Source organism: Catharus ustulatus, chromosome 9, assembly GCF_009819885.2.
Source record: "Catharus ustulatus isolate bCatUst1 chromosome 9, bCatUst1.pri.v2, whole genome shotgun sequence".
Taxonomy (NCBI): domain Eukaryota; kingdom Metazoa; phylum Chordata; class Aves; order Passeriformes; family Turdidae; genus Catharus; species Catharus ustulatus.
This window is the reverse complement of record NC_046229.1, coordinates 9,944,276-9,967,568: the sequence shown is the minus strand read 5'-3', so window position 1 is coordinate 9,967,568 and position 23,293 is coordinate 9,944,276. Positions and strand designations below refer to the sequence as shown.

The 23,293-nt window shown below is 58.2% G+C and overlaps 2 protein-coding genes across 2 annotated transcripts in view; one reads left to right on the top strand and one right to left on the bottom strand.

The window, feature by feature from the left end:
* The window catches only part of LOC116999888 (phosphatidylinositol 3-kinase regulatory subunit gamma), a 76,877-nt gene extending 67,833 nt beyond the window's left edge, over window positions 1-9,044 (bottom strand). Inside the window, exons 1-4 of the mRNA XM_033066949.1 lie at window positions 8,957-9,044; window positions 7,735-8,381; window positions 4,129-4,224; window positions 3,527-3,604 (exon numbers count right to left, since the gene is read on the bottom strand). Of these exons, the coding sequence (XP_032922840.1) occupies window positions 3,527-3,604; window positions 4,129-4,224; window positions 7,735-8,050 (490 nt within the window). The 5' untranslated portion in view covers window positions 8,051-8,381; window positions 8,957-9,044. The remainder of the gene's footprint in view (window positions 1-3,526; window positions 3,605-4,128; window positions 4,225-7,734; window positions 8,382-8,956) is intronic.
* Window positions 9,045-14,534: 5,490 nt separating this feature from the next.
* TSPAN1 (tetraspanin 1) lies at window positions 14,535-19,185 on the top strand. Its single transcript, XM_033067831.1, has 8 exons — window positions 14,535-14,606; window positions 14,736-14,800; window positions 15,723-15,929; window positions 16,339-16,413; window positions 17,106-17,204; window positions 17,550-17,690; window positions 18,162-18,245; window positions 18,500-19,185. The coding sequence occupies exons 2-8, from the start codon at window positions 14,744-14,746 to the stop codon at window positions 18,551-18,553; spliced, it is 717 nt and encodes a 238-aa protein (XP_032923722.1). The 5' UTR covers window positions 14,535-14,606; window positions 14,736-14,743; the 3' UTR covers window positions 18,554-19,185.
* The last annotated feature ends 4,108 nt before the right edge of the window (window positions 19,186-23,293 follow it).

Genomic DNA, 23,293 nt, shown 5'->3' with positions numbered 1-23,293 from the left:
ATCCGCCTGCTCTGCTCCCTGGCACCCGAGCGCTGCCGGCTGCTGCCCGGCCCTGACAACAGCGGAGCCGCTTCCCATTGCTGCGCTTGTATCTGGGGAAGGGTCGCAGTGTTTACGTCTGCAGCTGGACTCCAGAGCCGCGATCGGAGCAGGGTTATCCAAAGTGCGGGGGAGGTTTCAGTGCTTCGCTGCCATCCCGGGAGGGTTCAGTTCCACCTGAGCCATAGGGAGCACCCACGGACCTCTGGGGTGAGGACTCTGCAAGATTCCCGTGCACTGTCCCCCACCAGGGAGGAGGGATAAGGATGCAGACCTTCCCTGCTCAGCGGTGGCGAAGCACTGCCCGGACAATACACACGGAACTTTGTAGCCATTCCCAAGCCAAACCTTCCCCAGCCCGGGTCCCTCAGCTCTGAAGGGGTCCAGCACACACCAGCCTGCAGCTCTGCTGCTATCACCCAGAGAATGCCCCAAGTTTCCAGCTGCCTGCCATGTCCCAGACAGACAGGAGTGTGGACAGAACCCCGAGCGAGCTTAGCGGGGAGAAGACATCAGGTCCGGGCACTGAAGGGGCTCATTCACCTCATGTCCCCAGGCACTGTGGACTTAGTGGGTGATTTGCCCCATCCCTTGTGCTCCAAACAGCCCCTGGGCTGCACACAGGGACAGCAGGAGTGCTGGGAACTCTTGGGGTCAGGAATACCCCAGGGCATGAAGCAGTCCCCATCCAGGCACTGCAAGGAGTGTTGGGGTGCTTTATTCCCCTTTTTCAGCCCATACTCTTTCCCTGACACTGCAGCAGGGCTCCCAGCTGGCTGATCACCTCCCCCAGCCCCTGTGAAGCTGCAGCTTTTCTTTAAGTCCCTTTTAGTGCCAACATGGGACTCTGATTCTCATGTTCAGAGATGCTGCATGCCCCCCTCGCCTCTCTTAATTGTTCTTGCTCCATCCATCATGGAAATACCAATTTTTATGCACAGGCTTTAGACAGCAGTCAGATGCACCGACCTGCAGAATGTCACCTGTGCCAGGATGGGGACAGACTCAGCTCAGACTGTAGAGCCATGTGGAGCCACTCTGTCCAATGCTGCCATGAGGATGGGAAACCCTCATCCCAAACCTGGCTGATGTTTGGCTCAGGGACTGCCCACAGGGGAGATTCCCTATGGTAAAGGCTCTAAAAGGGCCAGGGAAGGGGTTCAATCAGCACAGCTCAGACAGTTCCTGCACTGCCAGCCCTGGGAACACAGTGCCCTTGGGCTCCTAGGGACAGCCAGGGCTGCTCTGACTTGCCTTGTTTCCCAAGGTCCTCCTCTTTCTTCCCACTGGAAGTTCAGATGCTCTTTCAGTGCAGAAAACATTCTGAGTTCTCCGATGGGGTTAGAAAACCAACATCTGAACTTTTCCAGCCCTTGCTCCCTTTTCCTTGCACTCTCGAGCAGTTCTCCTGCCACCACTGCCAAACACCAGTGCAATTTGGGTATTCACAGGGAAGCTGAAACCCCCTGTGGGAACCCGGTTTTGTCCCCAGCTGAGACGTGGTTTGGTTCCAGCGGCCACCAACCCTGGCTCCAATTTCTCCCCATTCCCCCAGACGAAGGTTGACTTTTGCAGGCAGGCTCTGGCAGGGATGGGACGCTGGAGGGGCAAACCACCAGGAGCATGGGGGGAAGGAAAATGTGATTCTCGCCTCTGTCTTCTCACACATGGGACGAGCAAACTCCAATATTTCAGTAGGGCTGTTTTATTCTACCAAATTCTATGGGAGGGCTTGTGTGGGAAACAAAGCAGAGACGCTCTCTGCCCTCCCCAGCCTAATATGGGCTCCAGCAGGGTCCTGGGGAAGCACCACTGGGTCTGTGCTCTGCAGTAGGAGCAGGCTGCCAAGCTTGGCCTCTGCTGGGATGCTTGGCTCCAACAGGAATGTCATCCTGTTGCAGAGCATCCCTCTGGCACGGCTGAGCATCAGCCCCCTCAGGTGAGAGGTAAGAAGTGTGAGACTTGTCCTATCCCCTCCAGCTCTGGGGAGCTCTGGTTTTGCCCAGCTCAGTGCTGCTGAGCACCTGGGGCAGCCCCTGAGCTGCCCAATTAAAGATTTCAGTCCCAGAGGAGATGTGGGCTTGGGAGTATCAAGTCTCCCAGGGCTGCTGGTGATTTTTAAGGGCTTTCAAATGTTTTGAAAACCACAATGGCATTTCCCTGACCGGTGCTGGGCCCTGCTGTGGGAGATGGACAGACCTGGACAGACCCACCAAGTGCCCAAAGCTCTGCCCAGGCCAGTGGGTTTGCCCCTGAGCTGGGAGAGTCTCCTAAGGCTGGGCAGCATTTTGGCAGTAACTGCTGTGGTGCTGCTCTGTGGGGAGCCCTGGCCCTGCCTGGGATGCTGCACCAGCTGCATGGGAAGAATGGAGGACCCATAACTCCTGCCTGCTTGGAAAAAACACCCCATCTTTCTCATGCTGGTATTGCTGCCCGTGCCCAGCCCAGACACCAGTGCCCGGGGATTGCTCTCGGGTGCCTTCACCTCCTCCAGAGCTCAGCCCGTAAATCTGCCCTGGGGTACAAGGCTGTGAAGAAGAGCACCCACTGCTCCGGGCTTCCTCAGCCCACAGCTGGGGGAGAAGAGTGGGGTGGCGGGGTGCCCCCAGCCCCCGTCACCTCCGCGGGGAGCACAGCCCTCCTCGGGCAGTGGGGAAGGAGCATCCCTGCGAGCTCGAGCTCTCCTCGCCTGCATCCCTCCTTCCCCGCCCGGCGGGACTCGGCTCCCGGTGCGCGGGAAGCGATGAGGTCATGGTGCTTAATATAGCGATTTCATCACAGCCCTTCTCCCCAGCAACACCGCCCGGCTCCCGCCGCCCCCCGGCCGGCAGCGCCCGGGATGCGGTGGGATGCGGGGCCAGCCCGGGGCTGTGTGGGGCCGCCCGTGCCTGGTGTCACAGTGCCGCCCTCTGGGCACCGCGGCCGCAGGATGGGGATGCTCCATGCACCCCCCACCCCTAAAAAACCCACATTTGAGCGGCACGCTGCATCCTTCGCGCACCCCCCGCCCCCCGCCGTGTGCCATCCTATCCCAGCCGTGGATTTAGAAGCAGGTATGGGAGATGGTTTTCCCCCTTTCCCCCCACCCTGCTCATGCCCCTAAGTCCTGCAAATAGCTTCCCATTATTGTAAATAATAAGCTTAGCTTTTCCTTTCCTCTTTCTTTTCCCCTATCCGCAAGAGGCTTTCTTCTTGCCCTGCTTCTCAGATACAAACCCTAGAGACTTAAAAACCCACGAATTTTTCTCCTGCACCCCCCCCCCACCAAAAAAAGATTCTACCGAAGCGCCCCTGCCCTGCACCTGCATCACTTTTAGCTGCATCACACGGGGAGCAGAGGGGGCTCCGCATGCAGGCAGGGCCTCACCGAGCTGGGATTTGGGCTGTGATGATGCTGGTGCCCTAACCCCTCCCTGCCAGGGCAGCATCACCGGCACAGCCCCCATTCCTGCTGGGAGCACGGGGAGGGTGCGGCGCTGGGACTCACCAGCCAGGAGGGCCTGTTTCAGCTCAGCATCCCCCAGCACGCCGGGGCCGGACCTGTAGAGCACCTCGCTGTCGAGCCCTGGGCACAGACGGGAGAGAGGGGTTAGTGCTGAGCCCGCCTGCTCCTTCCCGACCTGGGGAAGCAGCAGGGATGAGAACACCCACGGGGACTGGGGAGCAGGGGGGGTTTGGCTCTAGCAATGCTCTTGGGGTGCTCTGAGCTGGGCAGAGCCGGTGGCTGTGTGTGGCTGTGTGTGCTGTGTGTGGCTGTGTGTGCTGTGTGTGCTGTGTGTGCTGTGTGTGCTGTGTGTGGCTGTGTGTGCTGTGTGTGCTGTGTGTGGCTGTTTGTGGCTGTGTGTGGCTGTGTGTGCTGTGTGTGCTGTGTGTGGCTGTGTGTGGCTGTGTGTGCTGTGTGTGCTGTGTGTGGCTGTGTGTGCTGTGTGTGCTGTGTGTGCTGTGTGTGGCTGTGTGTGCTGTGTGTGCTGTGTGTGCTGTGTGTGCTGTGTGTGGCTGTGTGTGCTGTGTGGCTGTGTGCGCTGTGTGTGCTGTGTGTGCTGTGTGTGCACCCGGCTGTGCCTGCGGTGGGGCCCCGGGTCTCCGTACCTTGTTTTTCCAGCGCCTCGATGAGCCTGGCCACGGTCGGCAGCGCCTGCTCGGGGAGGGCAGGGTGCTCGGTGAGCTCAGCCTGCCCGGGGAGTCCTGCGGTGAAAAGAAGGGGAGAAGGGGTTTGGAAATTCGTGCCTGCAGGAATTCCACTTTCCTCAGTTGCCCCAGGACAGAATCAAGCTGCTGCTTTGGCCCAGCCACAACCAACACTTTGGCTCATGCTTTGGAGCACTTCTCCCTTTATTTTATCCTCTTTTTGCAATAAGGGGCTCAGCTGCTTGCCGAGATGCAGAGACCTGCTCAGGCATGTGCCCTGCCCGTGGGGAGCATCCCATCCTGGGCATGGAGATCCTCCAAGCCAAAACCCCTTCCCCACCTCTCTTCCCATGGCACTGAGACTGCTCCTCTCATCACCCACAGCCCATAGTGACACGAGGCAGGAGCTGGGGACCCTTTGGTGGCCTTGAGATCCCCAGAAAGGCAGCAGCAGGGAGCTGGCAGGGGCTGCCACTGGCTGCAGCACACCAGGGCTGTGTGTGACTGCTGCAGCATGGACAGCACATGGACAGGCTAAAAAAAAATATTAAGAGGGACTTTGGGCAAGGCCATGCTGCCTTCAATCTTTTGCAAAAAGCACGACCTGGCTGCAACAGGTACATCCAGGCTCTGATCCTCACCGTGGTGATGCCCTGGTGTATCTGGAGAACAGATAAGGATGCAAACCTGCCACTCGTGGGTGGCTGGTCCAGTTCCCAGGCACGGCCACAACCACCAAGGCCAGCAAGGGGGTTCCCTCTGCCACCCAGTGAGGATTTGTTGGTGCCTTGGGTGGGAGCAGGGAAGATTTCAGGGTTAAAAGCAGAGCACATCATTGGAAGCTCATGCAAAAATGTCCCCACTGCATGAGTGGTTTTGTAATTAGGGAAGCTGGGCTTTTCCTCTAAATCAATGACTTGGGGAAAGGTGGTGACTGTAAAAAAATAACTTTCTCCTTGCTGGGAATGGCAGGAATGGCCCTAAGCTGTGGCAGGCTGGACCCCAGCATCCTGACGCCCCACTCAACTCCAGCCCCAGGGGAAGTGGAGGCGATGCCTCGTTGCAGTGGTGCTGCCCAGGATACCAGATCAGGGGCAAAACAGCCAGCAAGGTCTTGGAAGTCCCCTGGGACTCAGATCTGCTGCAGAGCCATTTTCAGGATGTTATTTAATTAAAAAAAGGACCATTCCTCCCTGCAGAGCCAGCCCTGGCTCGAAGGTATGGCTGGGACATGCAGTGTCTGTCATTCAGGGCTTCCTCCATGGTCTGAGCCAGTTCAGGGTCCCTGTGTGGCACCAGGGCTCGGTGGGAACTGAGGGCACTTGAGGGGGGTGGGGGATGTACGCTGCTGTCACAGAAATATAAATTAGAGCTTTTTGTGACAGAAAAAAACATCCCTCAAATCTCCATCTGGAAGTGGAATCAGTATGGGAAGAATAAAAAAAAAAAAACCAAACAACAAACCAACCAAACAAACAAAAAAATACAAACTAAAAAACCTAAACAAAAGTACCTTCCCTTCCAAGAGGATGTTGGAGATTTTCACTCCAAAGGGAACCCTGTGAGCTGGGAGGTTTGGGTTTAAACTGGCACAAAATGGCACACACTGCTCCCGTGCTGCAGAAGATGTGGCTGTGGGACAGAACGTCCCCTGCTGAGGTGCCTGCACACCCTGGCATTGCCCCAGGAAAGGCACCCCACAGAGGGGCACCCCATGGCACAGCACCCAGTGCCCCCTGGACAACAGGGCTGGACACCTGCCCATGGCCAGAGCATGTCCTGCAGACGGCAGTGCCCTCCCCAGCCTACCCCAAAACCCTACTAAAAACTGTGGATTCTAAATTTTTTAAGATGTTGTTATCCTTTCACCTGAGTGCATGCAGGGCTGGGATGCCTACACTGAGACCTTCCAGGTGGGCCAGGCTCTCCGGCCAGGATGTGCTTCCTGCTGAGGACATTCCCTGTTCTATAGGGAATCTCCACATCCCCAGCACCTGTGGGCAGGGGTCCCTGGGCACACCTTCCTCGGAGAGGAGCCCGTGGCACCCCCTGTGTGAGGGGCAGCACAGGCAGAAACAAGGAGGTGGCTTCACCTTCCCTGGTGAGCAGGACTGGGGAGCCCTGGGTTCTGCTCCTGTCTGACCCCAAATCTCCACACAGCACTGAGTTTTGAACTGCTGAACTGTCAGAGGGCTCACCACTGAGCTAGGCTGGGCAGGGAGCTCAAACCCCTCATCTGGCAGGATAAACACCCCCAAAAAAGTGGCCTCCACCCTCCTGCAAATCCAGCACGTAGCTGCTCGCAGAGCCTCACCAGTGCTGCTGGGACTGCGGCTGCCTTGGCGCACTGGTTGGGGAGGAGCACCTGCATTTTGGGGAGGGGAGGTGTGGGGGGGCCCCGTATCCTTCCCATGTGGTTGTGGGGCTGCACATCAGGAGCTGCATGTGGACATGTGGACATGTGCCGTGCTCAGCCCAGGAGCCAGGTGGTCCCACCTCAAATCTCGGTGACGAGGGAGTCCTGAACTCTATCCTGAAGGGAGACAGGCTCCTCATCAGTGAGTGCTCTCTAAACCCAGACCGAGGCACATCCAATGCCCAGCCAGCACAGGGGCTGCTCCTTTGGTTACCACTGGTCCCAGACTGGGTGAGGAGGGTGTCTGAGGTGCCAGACCAGCAGCTGGGCAGGTGTTTCTGCCACGGCTGAAGGCGATGCCGTTCTCCCAGCCCAGGCCAGCACGGACAGCCATTTCTGCTCCATACATCCCAGGGCAGGAGAGCACCATGGCTTTGACTGGGGTCACTGGGATGTGTCTGGCTGGAAGGGGGGCATTCTTTCTTCGGTTTTATTTTTTTTTAGCTTGTGTACATTGTGCTACTGCTGTGAAATCCCTCCCAGCCCCAATGTACTTGGCCAGGTGAGTGGTGAGGGCAGAGCTGGCTGCACAAGCTTGGCAGATCCAGGCAGAGAAATGGCTGGAGGCCCCTGTGCCAGGAGGGGTCCTGCCAAATGTCCCCCCCAGGGCTCTGCTGCAGTCCTCAGGGACACAGGAGCCCCCCCAAGGACTGACCACACCGCTTGCCAAGCCTGTCCCCTGTCCCAGCTTGCACAAAGTGACAGTGAGGCTGGGAGCTGGCCGAGGGCCAGCACTTGCCCGGGCACTGAGAGCAGCCTGAATCAGGTGCCGCAGTGATGGGGAGAGGAGCACTTGGAAAAAAGGTCCCCGGGGACCACTGTGGGGCTTTCTGCTCCTCTCTGAGGGCCCAAATGGGCCTTGCATCTTCTCCTGTGCTCTCATGGATGTTGATCCCCCTGGACACCCATGCCAGCACAGCAGCCAGCCTGGGATGCTGGTGAGGAGCAATCCCTGCAGCATGTTTGCCTGGGGGCATCCCCTGCCTCTCCTGAGGCTGCCTCCATACACCAGGGCAGATAACTCCCAGGACAACTTCTTTTTCTGGGGCTGGATCCCCATCCCGATCGTGGTTTCCCACCAAGCCACCTCACTGCAAGCATCCACACCACCCGCCCGTGGGCTCCCGCCTGCCTGCTCCCCTCGCACTCACCCCAGGCCGTGGGGGTCCCGGCGGGCGGCAGGGGCAGGGGCCGCGGCCTGGCCTTGCTGGCGGTGCCGGCGATGCGGGTGGGACCCAGGTACTCCACGTAGGTGCCGGGGAAGTCTCCGCGCTCCTTGGTGCGCTCGTTGACGCCGTGCAGCCAGCCCTGGGGGTTGCGCTCGTCCCCGTCCTTGTAGTTGGGGCTGCTGAGCAGCCCGGCCCTGCTGACCGTCAGCACATCCCCGGGGCACAGCGCCAGGTCCTCCTCCCGGTCCTTCTGGTACTCGTAGAGAGCCCGGTACTGCAGCCCGTCCGAGGAGGCCATGGCGTGGCTGGCGAGGGTCACAGCGGCCCGGCCAGCCCGGCACTGCGGGCCCAGCTCTGCCTGGGCTTGGGCACCGAGGGCTTGGGAGCACGCGATGAAAACCTCAGTGTTGGAAAATCTGCGAGATGGAGAGCGGCTCCTGACCCTCCAACCCCAAAATTGCTGTGGAGCCACACCAGCGCCTGGGACTCGTTGGCTCGGGTGTGGGTGAGGAGCTGTTTCTTCACCGGGGCAAACGGAGGGCAGCGAGCGAGGCTAATGGGGGTACAGGGACAACCGTGGCTCCTCGTTAGCCTGGCCTCATCCGCACCGTGCTGGGGACATCCCTGCTCTGCCGGAGAGAAAGGCAGCGCGTTAGTGACCAAACCTCTGCCTTGACCTCGCCGTCGTGCCCGTCCCCCATCCCAGGCTCCCGGCACCGGGGAGAGCCCAGCTCGGCTCCTGCTTCCCAGGGAGCCCCCGGCAGCAGGGCTCGGCCACTGCACGCAAGGAAAGTACCGGCAAGAGTCTGGAAAGTAGGGCAAGAGATCACGCCACGGGTTTTTAAAATAGACATATGTGCTGAGAAACCTCCTGCCGCACGCAGCTCCCCTCCGGCAGCTCCAGCCTGGCATTGCTGCACGGAGCTGGCAAATGAAGATGTAGGTTTTTCATGTGGGATTGTTTTTTTTCTTTTTCTTTTTTTTTCTTTTTTTTTTTTTAAATTTTTTTTGGTGCATTTTTATGTATTCCTCCAAGAGTGACATCATCCCTAGGGGGAAAGACTGTGCTGCTGCCGACCCACTGTCCCCCAGCTTCCAGCAGGACCCCGTGGAAGAGGGATGGAGGGATGATGAGCAGCAGCCGTCTGTCTGTCCATCCATCCACCCGCCCCCCAGAGCCCTCCCGCCGCCCCTCCAGCCTTACCGGGCGCGGTGGCTCCGCCGGCGGGAGCGGAGAGCGGGAGCGGAGCGGAGCCGGCTCCCGGCCCCGCCGAGCCGCGCTCCGGCGGTGATGTCAGCGTCCCTCCTCCTCCTCCTCCTCCTCCTCCTGCTCGGTAGCCGGGCGGCCCCCCCGCCGCAGCGCGTCGGGGGGCGGGGGGCACCCGGCTACCGAGCGGGAGGAGGGAGAATTGTAGGAGTAGGTGGATGACTTCATTCCCAGATGCAGCATCTCTGCTCCCAAATTGCATCCTCTGTAGGATGGAGATCTCCCATCTGCGGGTCTCCATCCATCCTTAGGGGTGCTAAAGGACAGGAAAGGACCAGCACCCCATGGACACCCCTCTTATTCCAACCAGCTCTCCCTGTGCACGCACACAGAATCCCATCCCTTAACCAGGCTAAAAAACACGCACAGGACAGGCAGGAGACGTCATGGAGAATCCCAGCTCAGGGATGCTCTGGTTCCTCGCTCTCCTCCTGAGCTTGGACAAGCTATCCCAGTGTTTGTCTGTCTGTGAGGCACAGAGAGGTGGATGTGATGCTCCCAAAGGCTCAAAGGCTTGCTTTGGTTGTCGGGTTTTGTTTGGTTTTGTTTTTTTCGTAAATCTTTGCTTCTCATGCTGACTTCTCTGAAATGGTTGTGGGTCCTTGTCTTTGCTGCAGGTTGGACATCCTAAAAATAGATGGTACCTAAAACACAGGCTCTGGGAAATGCTGGCTGAATCCAAGCCACTGCAGGCAGCAGTGCAGGGGTGGCATGAAGTCCAAGGAGGAATCCCAAGTTCTGGGAAAACTGAGGAAGCAGACACAGAGGCCAGCAGAGCCATGCAGGAGATGTATGACCCTTCTCATCCATAATTTCAGCAAACCCCCCCCTCCTTTCCCTGTAGTGCATGGCCTGATGGTGCAGGGCAGCAGCACACAGCCCCCATTGCCCCACTCCCCATCAGGATCCAGCCCAGCTGGTGGTCCTTGGGGATTAAAAGGGATTTTTTCTCTCCCTCGCCCCATTTCTGCTGGCACCATGCTGCTGTTGCTGCTGGTGGGACAGAGTCAGAGTGGTGTGTGAGCAGCCAGATGCTGCCCTCCCCACAGTCATCTTCCCCAGTCGTGTTCCCTGTGCCCCAGCAGGGGTGAAGAGGTTTTGCTGAGTGTCTAGAGCCCTGCCTGGTCTCCCCAGTGTGACCCACAGGGCTGTGAAGTCAGCCAGGCTGAGCACAGCTCTGGGGGCTGCCTGGGGAAAGGCAAGGAGGTGTTTCCCTCCTGGGACAGGATCAGAGCTGGGGAGGGTGGTGGGTACATCACCATCCAGTGCTACCACCCTTCTACCCTAGGATCAATCCAGTACAGGCCAGGAATTAACATAGCCCTGTGGCTCAGGAGCAAGGGAACAACCTGTGATGACAGCCATCATCTCCCCTTCCCAGGATGCTGAGTGGGGTCCCTCCTTCCCAGCACAGATATCTTTCCCTCAAGGTCCCCAAACACAAAGCCACCATTTCCTGCTGGAGACAAGTTCCACTGCCCTCAAACCCTGCAATGGGACTGAGCATCATCCCAGCTCTCACTGGCTGGCTCCAGAAAGCCCAGAGCATTCCTTACACCCCGCTACATCTGCACTGCACCAGGATCATTCCCAAAACTCAGCACCCTGGTCTGACCCTCACCCTGTGTCACCCCTACCTGGTTAATTTAACCCCACTACTCCAGCCCAGAGTTTGGCACATCCCCCAAGGTGGGCAGAAGGCCCTCAGAGGACACTCTGTGAAGCTGCAAGAGGTGCTTCAGGCCTTTACTGCTATCGATTGAGCCAGAGGAGCTGCTTGTCAGGCCCTGATTAATCCATCCTCGCTGGATTAATGAGCAGCACTCATGGCAATGGGAGCTTTGCCTTGGCTTGCCTGCCTTGACTGCTCTGTGGAGAGAGCAGGAGGAGCTTTCCTTGCTCACTGTACCCCACAGCTCCCTTCAGGCTGCCCTTTGCTCCCTGTCTGGGCAGTCCAGGATGGCTCTGTGGGGATGAGAGTGATGTTTCCTCACTGAGGTCCCCATGCCCTTCTGCAGCTTCCCTCTTCCCTGGCTGGAGGGATAACCCTTGGTGGGAGCATTTCCAGGAAGTGCTCAGCATCCACCTTGGCTGCCTGTTCTGGCCTTTCCGAAGTGACAAGTGGTCTCACTGCTCCCCTCTTTGCTTTTGGGGGCTGCCACACTCGTGTCCAGGGAAATTGGCCACATGGCTGTGAATAAATAGAGCATAAATAGAGCTGTTAACATGCCCGGCTGGAGAAAGTGAGGCTGCAGAACTGGGCTGAGCCTTTCCCAGCCAGAAAAAATGTAGAGAAAAGGTTTTTTATTTCCTTTGACATTTTAGAGTGGGCTTTTTTGGTATCACCAGTTTCTTGGTTTTCTTCCAGAGTGCCCAGGATTGAATTCTGGCTTCTGTGGATTTTGGTTTAGGGAGAGCCAAGTGCCTCTACAAACGATGTTCCAGTGTGGTATCCATGGATAACCTCTGGCCACTTGCTCCCACATCCGGGCTCTGCCAGCACCACCAAACTGCCTGCTGGGCTGAGGCTGCCCCGAGAGAGGCTGGAGAAAACCTGGGGAACATAAGGAAGGACCAGAGGTGCTGTTGGGGCTCTTTGCTGGGCAGGGCTGAACCTTCACAGCACAGCAGCTGCCAGGAGCTGCTGGAGGGGGTTCTGGCAGGGCACCCCAGTGTGGCACTGGGGACCCAGCACCCCTCAATGCCTCAGTGGCACAGCACACCCCAGGAGCAGAGCCGGGCCAGGTCGCACACCCCGACCTGGGGAGGAAGCTCTGGCACCCAGCCAGCCCTGGCCATCCTGGCTGGAGCCAGCACAGAGCCTGCACAGCCCTGGAATGCAGCGCTCGGGCATGGAGCTGTCCCGGGTGACCCCGAGCACAGCCCTTCGCACCCCCGAACCCGCTCGGCTCGGATTAGGGCAGCTGCCGCTCGGCGTGGCCCTTGGTAATTAATGCAAGAGGGATTTGCCAGCCTGGACACGCTTGAGGAACAAAGTGAAGTGATCTGGGGGGGTGGGCAGGCTCGGGGCTGGCTGTGGGGGGACATGCGCGGGAGGAAGCTCAGCCCGGCACAAAGGAGGGACGCTGCCATCGAGCCCCTCGCTGGTGGCGTTATTAGCACACAGCTGGGACAGCTCCGTGATCGGCATCGGCTGCGTGAGGCACAGGGACAGGTCCTCCCCCGAGGGACACACACCGGGCACACACTGCTGGGACACGCTGGCAGCCCCCTTATCACCGCTCCTGCTTTGGGGACTCAAGTCGGGGTTTTGCACATGGCCACAGGAATGGGGAGGATTCCCCCGGGAGCAGGAGCTGCAGCCACAGGGAAATCAGTGTGGTCCCACTGCCTGGTCCCTCCCAAGGTGGGGGAATTGGGATTTCCCCAGTTCTCCAGACAAAATGCCTTGAGTCCTTTCGAAGTTGAGAACGGAAATATTTCAAGGCATCAAAAACTTTTGGCTGATGCAGATATTTATTTCTCCACATCAGGAGGTGGGAAGTGATGAATTCAGCACAAATTTGCAACATTCAGTAACTTCCATCTGCAAATCCAAAGTCAGGTTCATAGCTGGCACACTGCAGTGTGTCCATCCATCCTGACTGCCCAGGTGTCTGGATGCTGGACAGATGGGTCGATGCTGCCAGCCCAAAACAGACATGAAAACCCTTTGCAAAGGACTCACCTGCCTGGGGATATCCCAAAATCCTGTCAGTCACAGACTTGGCTGGTATCTATGGCTGGTGATGCCTGGGGCTTCTTACCCAGTGCTTTACCAGGAGGGAAACTGAGGCCACTTCCCTGCTCTCAGTCCCCCAGGGCCAGGCTGCTTGGAGGAGCTTTGGTGCCCATGCCCTGGTGAGAGGCAACCCCATGCTCCAGGGAAGGGGATGCTCAGGATCCAGCTGGCCTGTGGGAGAGGACGGGGACAATGGGGAGATGGCATGGCCTTGCTGGGCAGGAGGGACATGGGAATGTCACTGGACTCGTCCTTCTGTGGTCAGGTCAGGCCTTCCCAGAGAACCAGAAAATCCAGCCCTGGCTCCCGAATGGGGCTCAGGTGGGTGATGCTGGGGAGCAGTTGAACCCCAGGCTGCGGCACCAGGCGCTGGAGGAGGTGAGGGTCCATAGCTTGTCCTCATTTTTCCCTGTGGCTGGCAATTACTGGGAAATAGAGTGAGTATTCACATATTGGCCAAAAATTATTTTTGGGGTGGGGATATGTGTGCAGCAAACAGGGTCAGGCTGGTTTGGGGCAACTTTTAGGAGGGGGCAATATGAGAGAGGTTTTGGAGCAGCTGTCCCTCTTTGGGAGAGGAATGAAGGCTTGGCCCCGACTCTGAGCAGCTTCCTGGCAGCTGCTGCAGAAAAGGGCTGAGGGTACAGGCAGTGAGGGGGCTACAGCCCCCAGCTGCAGCACGGGCTGTGTTCATACCCAGGGTGCCTGGAAGGGTTAGAGGCTTCCCCCAAATACCAGTGCGATTTGGCTGGAGCCCAATGGGGCTGACTTCACCCTGCTGAAACGTATCATTACAGCCAGGCACGGAATGTGCTGTGGGGTTTTGGGGGAGCTGGTGTGGGGTGGAGTGTGCTGGACACACAGAGCCTGGTTTCCTGCAGGATGAGGTCTCCCCTGCCTCCTGCATCGCCCTGTGGTTTGATGGCAAGTCGCAAGGATACACTGCGGGTACTGGTGAGGGGACCAGCACAAGCTCCTGCCCCAAAGATGCACTGGAAGGACAAGGACCACTGCCAGGGCAAGGCCTGGGGAGGAAACATCCCCCTCCTGTGCGGTGTGGCTCTTGCAGTCCTCCTCTGTGGGAAATCAGCCCTGCTTCGAAGCGTCTTTCCAAAGAAAATCACTTTTGGCAGCCCTTAGGCGACGGCAGGTGTCCGCTGACTGCTCCACTGCTGGCATCTGCCATGGCTGTCACTGTCCTCTCCCTGTTGTGTCCCCGCCAGCAAGGATCCTCCTCCCTGTGCAGCAGCGGGCCACCGCCCGTGCAGCTTCGGCTTCTCCTCTGCAAACCGGCCCGTGCGGCCGATCCCCGGCGCCCTCCTTTGCCCGCTTCCCTTCTGGCCCAGGATATTGGAAATTTGGGTTTTGGAGGGATCCCTGCCTGAGCGGTGCCGAGAAGGGGGACCAGCCGGTCACCCACAGAGTCAGCCTGCACAGATGGGTGCCTCAGCCTTGGCTGTGACCCGGGGGGTTTTAGTGAGTGCTGGGGTACCCACAGCTGGAAAACCCCAGGCAGAGCGCCCGGCATGCGGAGGAGGGCGGCGGGGTGGTACCCACAGCTGAAACACCCCCGGGGCTGATCCCGCTGCCCCCCAATGTCCCCAGGGCAGCAGGGACCCCGCGGGGACACAGAGCCGGGAGCGCTGCCAGCAGCAGAGGGCAGCAGGGCTCCGAGCTCGCCGCCGCCCCGAGGGGTGGCCCCGGCGGGCCGGACGGGGCGGGGGGCTCCGGCGGCGGGGGCGGCCCCGAGCCGCGCCCCGTTAAAAGGCGGCACCGGCGGGGCGGCGGAGGCAGAGCGGGCTGGGGCAGGACGGGACCGGGTGTTGAGATCTGCTCTCCCTCCAGGTAAGTTGGGCTCCGTCCCTCCCCGCCCGTGGGGACCCCCTGGTCTGCCCTGGAGGGGTGCGGGGCTCTCGGGACAGCAGCAGCTGTGCTGGGTGGGGGCTCCCCCGGTAACCTCTCTACTCTCCCCAGGTGCAAAGATGGGGTGCTTCACCTTTATCAAGGTCATGATGATCCTCTTCAACCTGGCCATCTTCGTAAGTGCGCCCCGAGGGCTGGGGTCTGCGGGAGGGGGTCCCAGGGAGCCTCCGGAGCCGGGTGTGGGGTCGGTCTGGCCGGGCTCTCCTGCCCCTCCGGGCTCCCTCCTGTGCGGGCAGGTGGGTGTAGGTGGGACCTGCAGAGCCCGGAGGGCTGTGCCGTTCTCTGGGGACAGTGGCTGTTGCATCAGCTGCCCCGTCCCTCGCTGTGCTGAAGCTTGGGAAGGTGCTGCGTGCCCCAGAACAGGGGCTTTGCTGCGTCCCTGCCTGGGGCTTCTGCCTCTGTACAGGAGCAGACCCCATCTGTGATGTGGCTTTGGGATTCCTGGATGTCGGGAATTCCGAGCACATGCGGGCTCTACTCCCACCCAGGGCAAAGGGTAGTGGAGCTCCAAGAGCTCTGCAGGAGCTACCTGGAAGGGGGTGTGGTAGGATCCGGCTTTGGGAAGGACGGGGTGCAGAGCCTCCGGCTCGCTCTGCTGAAACACTCCCTCTGTAAAGCTCCTGCATGGATTTGAGTGTGGTGGGGAAGGTCGAGCTGGCAGAGGGAAGGGCTGGCACGAACTGCAGGCAGCCCAGAGTTAACCTTGTCTGTATGGAAGAACTTGTGGCAGCCTGGTGGTGGCCAGTGTCTGAACTGGCCCTGTGAGGTCATGGGGAGACTGGTGGCACTGTAGGCTTGGCTGTGCACTGCTGGCACTGAAACCTGTTGGGCTGGGGAGGAGGACATCTGTGACACAGCCCAGGGGATGTGCTGGTGGTAGGGTGGGTTTCAGGGTACTGACCCATCTGGCAATGCCCTGAGCTGTCCGCAGTGCCACAAAGTCTTGCTCGGTATGATGAGAAACACCTGTGCCAGGGTCTTACCCAAATATCAAATCTAGTGCCTATCTGGAAGCTGACATTGCCTTTTTCCTCCCAGCTCGGTGGTGGGGCCCTCCTGGGAGTTGGCATCTGGGTCAAAGTGGATGGACAGTCATTCCTGAATATATTTGGGACGCTTTCCACTAGCATCCTGCAGGTTGTGAATGTGGCCTATCTCCTCATCGTCATTGGTGCCATCCTGCTGGTGATCGGCTTCCTCGGGTGCTACGGTGCCCAGAAGGAGAGCAAATGTCTCCTGATAATGGTATGGACCTGACTGAGCTCCTTATCAAGCCTTGTTTGAGCTGGGTGTGTGGTGGGGGAGACCTGATGGGTGGATTTTTCTATGGAGATGATGTCTGGGGCTGTTTCCGTGTGGTGGCAGTCTGGGTAGCCCTTGGGAAGGAAGTGCTGGACTCAAAGACTGTCCCAGGAAAGGGTGGGAGGGGGTGCTGAGTAGAGGTCTCTCTCTACTGACACTCTGGAGTGTGTCCAGAGAAGCTCAGCCCCATGCAGGGGGGCTGGAGGATCTCAGGGCTGTGCTGCTCTTGCCCAGGAGCAGAGCAGAAGGCAATGAGGCAGGAGGGCTGGAATCCTGGGCAAGCAGATGAGTTCCAGGGGCCCCTGAGGATTCTGGCTGTCTGTCTGACCTCCCTCCCCTTGCTATGTCCTAGTTCTTCTCAGTGGTGCTGATCATCTTCATTGTTGAAGTTGCTGCTGCCGTGGTGGCTCTGGTCTTCACAGGTCTTGTAAGTGCAATATCTGAGCCTTGGGTTGGGCTGATCTGGGACCTGTCCTACCCCTTGGGAAAACAGGAGACATGGGCTGGCAGCACTGCCCATGCTGTGTAAGCTGTGTAGTGGTCAGTGCTGCAGGAGGAGAGGATGTTGGTCACTGCTGGCACCAGCTATGTGGGCAGGCTGGAGTAGCCTGAGGGTGGTGGGAACGAGGGTTCCTATTATGATATAACCCTCATATTTAGGACAAGTTTTGCCCACTTCTTTTTGTCAAGCCCCTTGCTCCCTAACCAGTTTAGGATTGACACCTTCTCACCTCTGAGGGTAGGAGCCACTGGAGGAGGAAGTCCCTATTGCCTCATGCTGAGCAAACTCACCCCTGTATTAGGCACCTGAGAAACCACCTAGGGAGAAAGGTGACTGCCTCATTAGGCACTGGAGAAGTCAACCACAGGGCAAACGTCATTCCTGGCTCCTTCCCTTAACGCTGCTTATCAGATGACTCACTGGAAATAAGTGACCTTGGTGCCATAAAGCACTGGTTAGTGGGGAAGGGAAAAGCTCTCTATGGGCCAAACAAATGGGGTGGCTGTGCTGGGTCTTTTTGGCCTCCTCTTCCTAGGATGAGACCAATATGGGCATGCTCAGCTCTGTGGTGTTCCCCAGGACCTTCTTTGATGGTGTTTTTCTGCCCTTTCTTGCAGGCAGAGACATTGCTGACAGGTCTGGTGACCCCACTCCTGAAGAATAAATACGGAGAGGATCCAGCATTTACTGAGATCTGGAATCTCACCATGTCAGAGGTGTGCTGAGCCCTGTGGCCTCACTTGTGGGTTGGGATCCTCCCAACATGGGCTAGGTGATGCACATCTGGGTGGGACAGTGAGATGGAGGTGGGGACACATCACAATGCTAGATGTGCTGACCTGCCACCACCGCCTCAATGTCCCAGGTTCCTGGGAACTACCCACTTGGGACCTACTGGGGTGAGAGCTGTATGTGATAATGTGTGGGGCAAACTCCTGGTCCCAAGGTGACTACTGAGCAGCCCACTGAAGCAGGGTTGAGCTGGGTGACACTGTGAGCCAGTGGGGTCCTGACTGTGTTGGAGCCTGGAGGGAGACCTGAAGGATGCCCTTCTCTCTTAGGTTCACTGCTGTGGCTTGAACAACTACACAGACTTTGATGACTCCTACTTTTACAAGACACACAACAGCTACCCCAGGCAGTGCTGTGGTGACAAGGTGGACATCTGCAACAGGACGCAGGCTGCAGAAATGGCTGTCACTGTAAGGATGTGCTGGTGGCTCTTGCTGGCAGAGCCTGACTTGGGGTGTGCCTGGGCAAGGGGAGGGACAGCCCAGCTCTGCACATGGTGGTCCCACAGGCTTTAAGTTCTGGGGGGATGCTGTGGTGGCCTCAGCTTGTCCCTGGTAGAAACAAGTAAATTTTGCTCTGGTCCTAAAGGGAATAGAGTGGCATGCCTGATGCTGGTCATGAACCCAGGCACCACTCTGCCTTTTTGGGCAATTTCCCTGTTCCTTCCTTTCCTTGTTCCCCACTCAATACTTAGTTTGAGAAGCTGGGCTAGTTTCCCAACTTGTTCTTAGACTGAGTTGCCCTGAGGCCTCAGACCTTCTCCACGGCTGTGTGCTCTGGGTTGGAGAAGCAGTACATCCCTTTCTGGGGGATGCTGTGCCCTGGCAGTTGGGGTATCACCATTTCTTGCCCATCCTCACCCATGTGGTTGCCTCCTGCAGGGCTGTTTCCCACAGATCCTGCAAGAAATCAGGACCAACGCAGGAGTGGCGGGTGGTGTGGCAGCTGGCATTGCTGCCTTGGAGGTGAGTGCCTGAGCACTGCAGTGCTGCCTCCTCCCTGTGCCTGGAGGTGGGGCTGGGACCAGCCTGGGGGGCCCAGGGGGCTGCTGCAGCTCCAGGACCACCTGCAGCTCCAGGCTACTGAGCCTTCTTCCCTGAGCACATCCAGCCCTTTCCCCCGGTGCACTGGGGCTGGTGGGCTGTGACCCAACCCCATGTGGGGAAGGGGAGGGAGGGTGCACATCTAACGGGGCTGATTTGCACCTTGCCACCCCCAGATTGCGGCCATGGCAGTTTCCATGTACCTGTACTGTCGGCTGGATGAGAAGTGACCCCTCCTGAGGCAGGAGGATGACCTGCCACCCTCCCATGCTGGGGTGGACCCATGGCATGCCATGCTCTCAGGGGGACCCCATCCCTCCCTGGGTCTGATACTCTCCTGTGCACTGTGATTTGTAGCTATATTTTGATCTACTGAGCTGGGATCTGTAGAGTTTGTGTATATTTTTGTACTGATATGCTGTATGGAGCCTGTACATAGAGATTTGGGGTGTTTTTTGATTGGGGAGGGGGGGTGTTGATAGAGAAGCTGCTTGGTCTGTTTGGTTGATGCCAGCAGGAGCTAATGCAGCACAGGGGCTGTTCAGGACTGCTGATCTGGCAAGGGCACAGTGATGTCTTGGTAAACTCCTGCAGGTGGGTGCTGTACTGCTCTCACACTGTCCCCATCGTTTGGGGGCACCAGTTTGAGGTGGTAACTACACCCTCACTGGGGATAGATCTACTCCTGTACCCATTTTCTGCCAGCCCTGGCCTTGTTGCCATGTGGGAACATGAGAGAGCCCTGAAAGAGGGGCTGGCTGGGTGCTGGCTGGTCTCTGTCCCTTCCCTGGCATGAGGACAGCCCTGGTGGTCCCTGACTCTGCAGGGGCTGAGGCTGCCCCATACCCCCTGTCATTTTGTGCCTGAGCCCCTCTCTATGCTGTAAAGAAATGAAAATAAATTTTTCATATTGGATATAAGTTATTTTCTGGAGTTGATCTTTGTGTTGCCTTTAATAAATACCCTCTGCTGGGTGCAGGGGTGGGGGCTGCCTTGCTTCCCTTCCACGTCCTTGCAGGCAGCACAGCCCTGCCCACAGCCTCCCTGCTGTCCTTGCCTGTGGCTCCTCACCTGTTCAGGTGCTTGGAAACAGAGCAGCCCTGTGTTTGCACAATAGGTGGGGAGGTACCACCCTGACACCCCCCGCCCTCTGCAACAGCCACTGCTTCCTCGCAACACCCAGCCAGGGACTGAGCAACAGCTTGGCTTGAAAGGCAGGGCTGGGTGGGGGCGGTTCCTGTGTCCCCATCAGCTGCAGGAACCCAGAATGGAGCCCCCACCTCTGAACATCTCCACCCCAGCACTGTCCCACAGTGCCTTGTGTGTGATGCACCTGCACTCCCTCCGTGTGTGGGGATGTGGGAAATAGGGGTGGGCTTGGGGGGTTTCTAGACACCTTCTTTCCCCCCTGCTACTCCCTCTCTGCTCTTGAGGATCCACTTGCTCTGCCTCTGTTTCTCCATTTCAAAAGCACAGGTGCTGGATGGGTGCTCCCAAGGGCTCCTTCACCCTGTTTTCGCCATGAGGCTTCCTGGATGTGGGGCAGGGGTGGTGAGGGACAGGGTGGGTGGCAGGAGGCCAGTGTGCACACAGCCTCCCCAGGTGCTACCTTGCTCTGTGCCTGCTGTGGTACCCCCTTATCAGCTCCTGCCTGGGTACGAGGCTGCACCGAGGCCTGGCCGTGGTCTGGCATCTCCCTGGTGCCATCCAGTACCTGTCACCCTGGCAGGAGCAGGCAGGGACCAGTGAGACAGGCATAGGCACCCCTTCCCACACTGGCTTACTCAGCCCTGGGGACATGGCATTTGGCCCTGCCCCATGGCAAGGTGTGGACAGAAGCTGCCAGAAAACAGCCTTGTCTTTCCTGGACAGGTGACTAGGGGTCACCTCATGGGTGACATCAAGGCTTTTATGCCTCTTTTCCTTCTCCAAGGATGCGGGAGCTACCAGAAAGTCCTTCCTGGAGGTGTTACAGTGCCCAGGGCCCACTTGGCACAGAGCTGGGCACACCTGGCCATGGCCTCTTCTTCCCCCTATTTTTGGGATGCCTTGCAGAGCTGGCTCCTGGCACACACACCCTCTCACCATCACCCTTGTGGGGTGGAGCAGGCTCAGGGGCAATGCCCGGCCAGCTGCTGGCTTCTACCTTTGTAACTCCTCCACCATGGGGTTCCGTGGGGCAGAACAGGCTGTTTCTGTGGCACTGAGTTTTGTAAATAACCCTGCAATCACTGGTTTGGTTCCTCCCCTCCACCTGCTGGGAAAACTTGAAGGACCAGTTTCTCCTCACGGATGTGATTCCTCCCAATTGTCCTCTGTGGCTCTTGGCTGCCCTGGCAGCCAAAATCAGAGCAGTGGGGGGTAAAGGGGACTGGTACAGCCTCTCTGTGCTCCACTGTGCCCCTGCCCTCCACTTCCACTGCCCAAAGTACTGCCACAGCCTTTGGGCTCTCTAAGGAGATTCCAGCTGCTTCCCCACAAGCCCCGTGGCACATCCCAGCCCACCACCCATCCCCACCAGCTCATGTGGGTGCCACCAGGCACCTCTGCACCTTATATCCCTTAGACTTGCCCAGTTCTCGTAGACTGGCACTCTGGGGCAATCAGAAACTGGCAGCATAAGGCAGAAAGGTCCCTGAAGGCTTGTGGTGGCAAACAGAAACTTCCTTATTACCTCCGGGAAGGTGGCAGGAGATGCCTCGGGCACCTGGATATCTGGGTGTGTGCCATAGTGAGGGTTCTTCTTTTCCACCGGGGATACAGGGTGGGGGAAGGCAGGAGGGCAAAGTCTCCCTGCAGGGACGTTGGGCGAGCAGCCAGTGCCATGATGGGAGCCGCACACAGACCAAAATTCCTGGAGATTGGTAGGGTGCGCTCTCCACCGGCATCACTTGCCCCGGGGCACAGGAGGCGAAACCCTGTGTGGTGCAGGCGTCTGTGCTGGCAGGGAGTGGGCAGGGATCGGCAGTTTAGGAAAGGAGCCGCCCCCTCCTTCCTGGGAATGAACATTGATAGGAACAGGTACATGAAGAGAAGGAAGAACTGCACCGCTTTGGGTTTGTGCTGATAAAGAGGGTAAATGAGAGCCAAAAGCAAACATCCATCATGAGCTGCCCAAGGAGCGCCTGCTGAGGGGAATTTCCACTGCCTGCTGTAAGAGTTGGGCCAGGATGTCCCAGACTGGGCAGGATATCCTTGAAGGGTGCAGGAGAAGAAGTGAAGCAATGCACACTTTCCCTGGCATAGACTACCTGCTTGACTCCCATTCTCCTCTTCCTCAGAGATAAACCATCCTGAGTGCCAGGCTACCCCAAAAGTGCTTTCTAAGCAGCTCCCTGCCCTAATTATTTTATTGGGATATCCAAGGAGGCGATGCAAGAGCTATTCAAAAGGGTTATTCCTCCTGCAGCAGGCAGGAGCTGACATTGAACCTGGCATGTTAATCATTAATGCTGCACGGGGCAGGAATGGCACAATAACCGTCATAGCAATCCTGGACAATCAGTTGAAGATTAATTTGCCACCTACCTGAAATGTGGGCACAGGAGGTGGCAGCCCTGTGTCTGCAGGCACAGCAGGAAACAGGGACAGGAATGAGCTGGGTGCAGGGAAAGGACCCCCCTCACAGCTGGGAATAAGGGGAGAAGCCAAGCAGAGCGCCTTCCTGGGAGCACCTTGGCATTTATGACTTTTTATTCATAAATACTTCTGGCATTTAGGACTTTTTATGAAGCAGAGGGTGCTGAAAATTTAGGATCAGTTCCCTGGGCTGGGATGCAAGTGGCTGGACACTGCACCACTGACTCCCTCCCACGGAGGGAAGGAGATGGGGCCAGCACAAAGAGCATCCTTCCAGTGCTGAGGTCTCCATTCAAGAGGACTGGGTGTGTTATCCCAGAGGACTCTGGCTGGAAGGCACTTCCCTCCATCTATGGGGCACAAAGGAACCCATGTGCCATGGGAAAGGGTCAATCTGGACCTTGTCTCCCACATACCAGCCTGTCATCAGAGCACAGGGAACTTCCTGCTTCCCCAGAAGAGAGCTCTCCTGCAAAAAACTATAATGCATAAAAATAAGCACGATGGAAATTATGCAAAATTCCCCACCCCCTACAAGCTCTGGAAAGGTCAAGTTTCATGCCAACGCTATTTTGCTTTTGTTTAATTATCAGCTAGATCCTGGGAGGTGGAGCAGCACGGACAGGTTCCCCTTTGTAGGGCTGCACAAAGCCAGGGAGGCCGGGCTGGGGGGGCTGCACGGGCTGGGTGAGAACTGCAGCTTGGGCAGCACGTGCTACGGCTGCTGCCACATGGGGCTGAGCTGTGGGAGCCACTGGATGGGACTTCCAGGGTGGGCAGGCCAGGGGACACTCCTGGGACAGCCAGGAGTGCTCCAGCACCTGCAGGATGCAGCAGGGAGTGAGATCCCCCCAAAAAGGGCAGGATGATGAGCGAGCAGCAGGCTTTCCATCAGCCTGGCACAGGTTCTCCCCTTCAAGGGGTTAATCTGCTTCTACTGTCATCCCTGTGTCTCAAGAGGGGAGGCTCCTATAAACGCAGCAGTTTGCACACACTGGCTCCCTGAGGTGACCAGCACATGGAGGGTGTCAGACCTGAGCCCTCAGTACTCTGCAGGTGGATCCCCCTCTTGCCCACAGTGCCCTGGCACAGGCTTGGTGCCGCACGGTTTGGCTTGGCAGGAGGCAGAGGTGGAGCCTGCCAGGAGGTGAGAGCCCTTCACCAAGCCCCTGGGACTATGTAAAAGCTTCTGCTAAGGGGTTACCCTGCCAGAAGGCTGTGCTTGGTCTCGGGAAGGGGCTGCCAGCCCAGCCTGGCTACAGGGGTCAGGCAGGGGAGCAGGAGGCAGCAGGTTGGGGGTGTGGGTTGCAGCTGGTCCATGCTGGTGGCTGACACTCCCAGTACCACTTTATTTCAGACTTGTGCTTGGGTGCATCCCCAGCCATCCCAGG